Below are 5,127 nucleotides of genomic sequence, written 5' to 3'. Positions count from 1 at the left end.
AACTAGTGCTCCTAAGAGGGCCTGAGGAAATCCTGAGAGAAAACACCCCTCATAAAGCAAAGTGTAGAGGGACATCTTTCTTCAGAGAATGGGGCCTGGGTATTTTTCTACCCTGGACTCTTCCTATTACTTGTTTCTCTGTCATTGGTGTGTTGCCTTCACTTCTCATTAAAATGCAAGCAAGTATAGAAAGCATCTAGAATGTTGGTCCCTCCCCTTTTCTGCACCCTACCCTCCAGGAAATAAACAGTAGTTAATATGTATTGACACTGTGCTAAATACTTATCCACGTGTCATTTAGCCCTCATAGTCCTATGGGCAGGTGGTGTTATGGTCCCCATCCCAAAGATGCAAAAAGCAAGACATGCCAAGGGTAAATAACTCACCCGGAGTGCCAAGAGAGTAAGTGGCAGAGCTGGGACTTCGACCATCAGTCTGCACTACTAATATTATGCTCTTCGGAAATGCCTCTCCCTTCAGTCCACTCCTAGGACTTTTCTGGTTCCCCAAACTCACCTGTTTCTTGGGCCCAATCACCTCAGTCATTTCTTTGTGACCACCCAGTAGGAGGGCCTATAAGATGATATAACCAAGCATCTCTTCTCCTCTGTTCTAAGCTCTATGTTCACGGTATCATAAGACTAAGAGAAGAAGACAGTGGAGGAGAGTTCATGGGCCAGATCTGCCGTCCTGGAGAAAGCATGGTTCTCTCCCACCCCCCCAGCCTCCACCGCCCGCCCCAGTGGAACAGCCACTAGCCTCCGAGATGGGGCCCTGCCCCCTACCTGCAGGAAAGGTTTTCTGGTATGGGATGGATCATTCTGCCCTCTGAGTGATCTTCCTCGGTTACAGGCCATTCTTCTTCTGGGCCTGATTGCCAGGAGGGGCAGCTTTGTAGGGAAGACCTTACTGGCAGCATTGTTTGCTGCCAGGGTTGCTATGGCGATGCTTCCTGGGTGGTGACGCAGGGAGGAGGGCTCATCAGTCCCTTGGGCCCCTGACAGCTTCAGGTGAGACAGCCAGGAGATGCGACTCATAAGTTTCTGACTGCAAATGATGGTAACAGGATCTGTTTCTGGACACTTGCCAGGAAAGGCCTGGGGAGTAAAGCAGAGCAGCTTGGCTTCCAGGTCTTGGGTTGTGGGCAGAGGTGGTCATGAGGCACCTGTAAGTGGGCCCATCCTTCGCTAATGTTCTGAAGTCTGCCCCTATGTAGGCCTTTCCCTTACTGGGGACCGGCTATGCAGGTACAGCACTGGAAAAGCTGCCAGTTTCTATGTTAGAAAGGCTGTGCCTGTGCAAGACGTGGGAGATGGCCCTGCTAAAGCCCCTTGCACTCTCCAGTCAGTACTTCATGTTGCCTTCAGGCCTTGCCTCTTGCCTGTGACCATCTTCATCATCACCCACTTTCTTTTCCAGCACCTCCTTATGCCTTAGGGACCAGATACAAACACTCGAGACCAGCATTTCCACCCTGGATTTTATTGAGTAGTAGTTACAGTAGTGTTCTTGAGCTGGCTCACATGCATGTGGTGAGCTGGGGTCTAGGGTGGCTCTTTGCAAAGCGGCAATACGAGATAAGGAAGCCAGGCAGGTCAGGGCCCTTTCAGCCTTCTCAAGCCTTGGGCCAAGTTCTCGTCAATGCTAGCCTCTCCGGCATGATTAGGGACATTATCAGAGAAAAATCTCATGAGCGTGTATCTGGGCACCCACACCCTGTGCTTCAGATGCATCCATTCCCCATCCCCAATTCAACTCTTGACCCATTATAAGAGACCTTTTTACCAGGATTACTTCTTGTAGGGAAGTTGATCTAGAAACGTGGAGAGGGATGTAGGCGGGAGGGGCAATAAGAGGGATCCTGGCAAGCAGATCTGCTTGTCTGGGTGCCTACAGTAAAGAACCCTTGAGGTAGGTACCTTGGGCCTGGAAGAAACTGTGCATTGCAGGTCCCCCCCTTCTCTAGGAACTAAAAGCAAGGAACAGAAGCAAACAAACCACTGTCATCCTACCCACCTCTGGCAGTCTCTAGATAATGCTCTAAGAAAATAAGCTTACATTTATAATCAGAGGATAATTTGGAGAATATTATCCTGTAAGGAGCAGGGAACACGAGACTGCTGGGCACAGAATGTAGTTTGGGGAGTTCCTAACCTCTTTGCACCCTTGCTTTTGCTATGCGCGCCCTTCAGCTCTAGCAGGGAGAATGAGGAATCAGATTCTCTTGGGGAGCACAGGGTAGCACAGAGAACAGTCACCAGGGCCTCGCTGCCTGCAGAGAGCCCAGTGGCAGCTATGGTGTGACGTGTGCCTTGACATAACCAGGCAAAGTGGGGCTAAAGGAGCGGACGGTCTCTGTCTGCTGTCCTTAATCAGAGCCCTTGGACAGCCCAGCCACACAAGTGCCTTGAAGAGTGGGCAGCTTGAGCAGCTAGGGTAAGGCCAGGTCTCTACCGCAGCTCAGGAATGAACTGAGCCCAGCTGATGTTGTCAGAGCCTAGTGGGTCCTCCTCCAGGCCGGGGAAGCTGATGTCCAGCAGGATCTTGCTGAGGCTGTCATTCATTGTGTCCAGAACTAGACCTTCTGTCAGGGAACGGTTGGCTGAAAGGCTGGCAACCTGTGGCTCAGGGGAGCCTGGCTTGGGGACCTCCATATCTGAGGGGGAACAGCCGCCAAAAGGGTCAGAGGTGAGGTCAAAGGGCTCAGAATTGAGGAGCTCTCGGGGTGAGTCAAAGAGGGGGATACTTTTCAGTGGGGTGGTACTAAGATCTGTCAGCCCTAGGGAGTCAGGCAGGGGGCCAAAGGGACCTTGGGGGGTTTGTACTGGGCTGAAATCGAACCCCCCAACTTTGGCTGGGGGTGTGAGCCTCCAGGATTCGGGGGTCAAGGGGAGGACTGATTTGCTCGGGGTGGAAGAGATAGGCAGCGTCTCCTTAATGGGTGTCTTAAAAGGTCCTCCCTCCCCCTGGGAGTAGCCAAGCTGGGAGAGGGGCGCAGAAGACTCTGAGGGGAGAGCGAACTCCGTGGCTCGTCGCAAAGTCCCAGGACCCTCTGAGAAGAGCAGCTCGGGCTCATCCACACAGGGAGGCAGTAGGTGCTGTTTCCTTCGAGACCGGCTCATCTCCCTCCTCTCCCTTCGTTTAATCACGAGCATTTCAGAGACACACTGGGCTGGGGACTTGAGCCCACTGTAGGACTTGTTGGGCTTTGGAGTGGGAGAGTGGGACGAGTCCTCCCAGGACTGAGATGGCTCCTCTTTGACAGACGGGCATGGCGAGGGCCACTCTTCCAAGGGCGGACTTTCGACCTTGATGGGCCTCTCTAAGTGTGGTGTTTCCTCCCCAGGCTGGATTTCTTCCTCCTTGATGGGCTGAGCGGGAAGCATAGGAGACAGCCCTTCTCCAAGCAGGAGTTTCTCTTCTCTCGCTGGTCCTGCAGCAGGAAGAGGGGCTACCCCCTCATCAGCTAGCAGCACCTGGAAGGGAAGCAGGGACAAGGTGGAAGGAAACTCTTGAAGCCTCGAGATTCAACCCAGTCACCAGGCGGGACACAAGATCATGACTAAAAAAAGTGACATGCTGGTAATGATCCTCTTTTTGTCTTTTTAAAGTCTTAAAAAACTATTAAATACGAGAATATATGGTGAACGTGGTAGTTCAATTTCAGGGGGAAAAGACAGAGCATTTAATATGGTGCTGGCATAATTATTATCTATCTGAGACAAAATAAAATTGGATGCCTATTTTATACCATATACAAAGACAAGAGAAAAATTAAAACCATACAAATCCTGAAAGAGAATCTAGGAGACTACATGTACAATCTGAGGGTGGGGGTGACCTTCTTAACCAAGACTGGAAACCCAGAAGCTGTAAAAGAGAAGAGAGACATATTTGACTATATAAAAATTTAAAATCTTACTGTGGTGAGAGACACCATACACAAAGTTAAGAAACAAACAACAGAAGTAAAAAAATATCTTCAGCATAAAAGACAGAAGGTTAATATTTTAATAACAAAGAACTCTCACAAATTATTAACAGAACCTTGTAGAAAAACGGGCAATGTCCATAAATAAGCATCTCACAGTGAACAATCCCAAGTGACCAAATATAATGAGAAGCTGTTCACATTTACTGGTAAGCAAAGAAAGATGAAATTGTTTATGGAGATATCATTTATGCACATTAGATGGGTAAAAATTAAAAAGATTAATAATACCAATTGTTGGCAAAGACACAGGTCTTGTCATATCTTGCTGCTGGAAATGTGAATTATCAGATTTTTTGGAAAGCGATCTAGCAATATTTAGTAAATTTTAAAATACCTCTTTAATCAGCAATCTCATGTCTGGGACTCTATCCAACAGAAATAAAAGCACTCGTAAGAAACACTTGCAAAGGTATTTATTGCAATGTTGTTCATAGGCAAAAAAACTAGAAAAAAAATGTGCCAATAAAGTGGAATGGGTGGAAAAATTATGGCATAGCTATACCATGGACTATTATGTGGCCATTAAAAGACAATGAATTAGAGCTATGCCAAGTGACTTGGAAGAATTTCCATGAGGCAGAAAAGTATATGTAATATAATCCCATTTTTAATATTCTGTGTGTTGTGCTTATATAAAATGGCTATGGCTATATATGTATGTCTATTATACTAAGAGCATGTATGAAATATGGAAGAAAACATACTAAACTGTCAACATGGGTTATCTTGGGGAGCAGGGGTGATGTGAGTGAAGGTGGGGGGAGGGGAAATGGAGGGGAGGCAAAAAGAAGGGGGAAAAAGACTGCATTAAAACAAAAATAATATAATGCTACAATCACATTAATGCATATATGTAAAATTGTATATAGTCATGAGTATAATTTTATGTATATTTAAAAACTATTTGCTATTTCTATCTCAGTGAAGGCAGGGGAGACCTTCTCCCTACCTTGTTACAGGTCAGCTCCTGCTCTCTAAACCTTCTCTAGAGGGTTAAGTCCAGATATGGTAGTCCATTGCAATATGGTCTTTCTTAACTTATCCTTGTCGCCTTCCCCTCAAACTAGACCATGATGTTCAATCAGGGGTGATTCCACCCCAATGTTTGGAGACATTTTAATTGTCACATGGGT

General features: G+C 47.2%; 1 protein-coding gene across 8 annotated transcripts in view; it reads right to left on the bottom strand.

Annotated features, from left to right (window-relative positions):
- Positions 1-1,462: 1,462 nt before the first annotated feature.
- The window catches only part of FOXM1 (forkhead box M1), an 11,786-nt gene continuing 8,121 nt past the window's right edge, over positions 1,463-5,127 (bottom strand). For 4 of the 8 annotated variants that reach the window (XM_015598527.2, XM_015598528.2, XM_015598530.2 and 1 more), the window contains 2 exons: positions 3,787-3,870; positions 1,463-3,476 (listed from right to left, as the gene is read on the bottom strand). In XM_015598527.2, coding sequence (XP_015454013.1) covers positions 2,451-3,476; positions 3,787-3,870 — 1,110 coding nt within the window. In that variant the 3' untranslated portion in view covers positions 1,463-2,450. The remainder of the gene's footprint in view (positions 3,477-3,786; positions 3,871-5,127) is intronic. The other 4 variants (XM_015598531.2, XM_015598532.2, XM_006923859.3 and 1 more) reach the window with 1 other exon arrangement.

This window comes from Pteropus alecto, unplaced genomic scaffold (assembly GCF_000325575.1).
Source record: "Pteropus alecto unplaced genomic scaffold, ASM32557v1 scaffold76, whole genome shotgun sequence".
Classification (NCBI taxonomy): Eukaryota; Metazoa; Chordata; class Mammalia; order Chiroptera; family Pteropodidae; genus Pteropus; species Pteropus alecto.
Note: the sequence above shows the minus strand (reverse complement) of the source record. Positions and strands in the feature narration are given on the sequence as shown.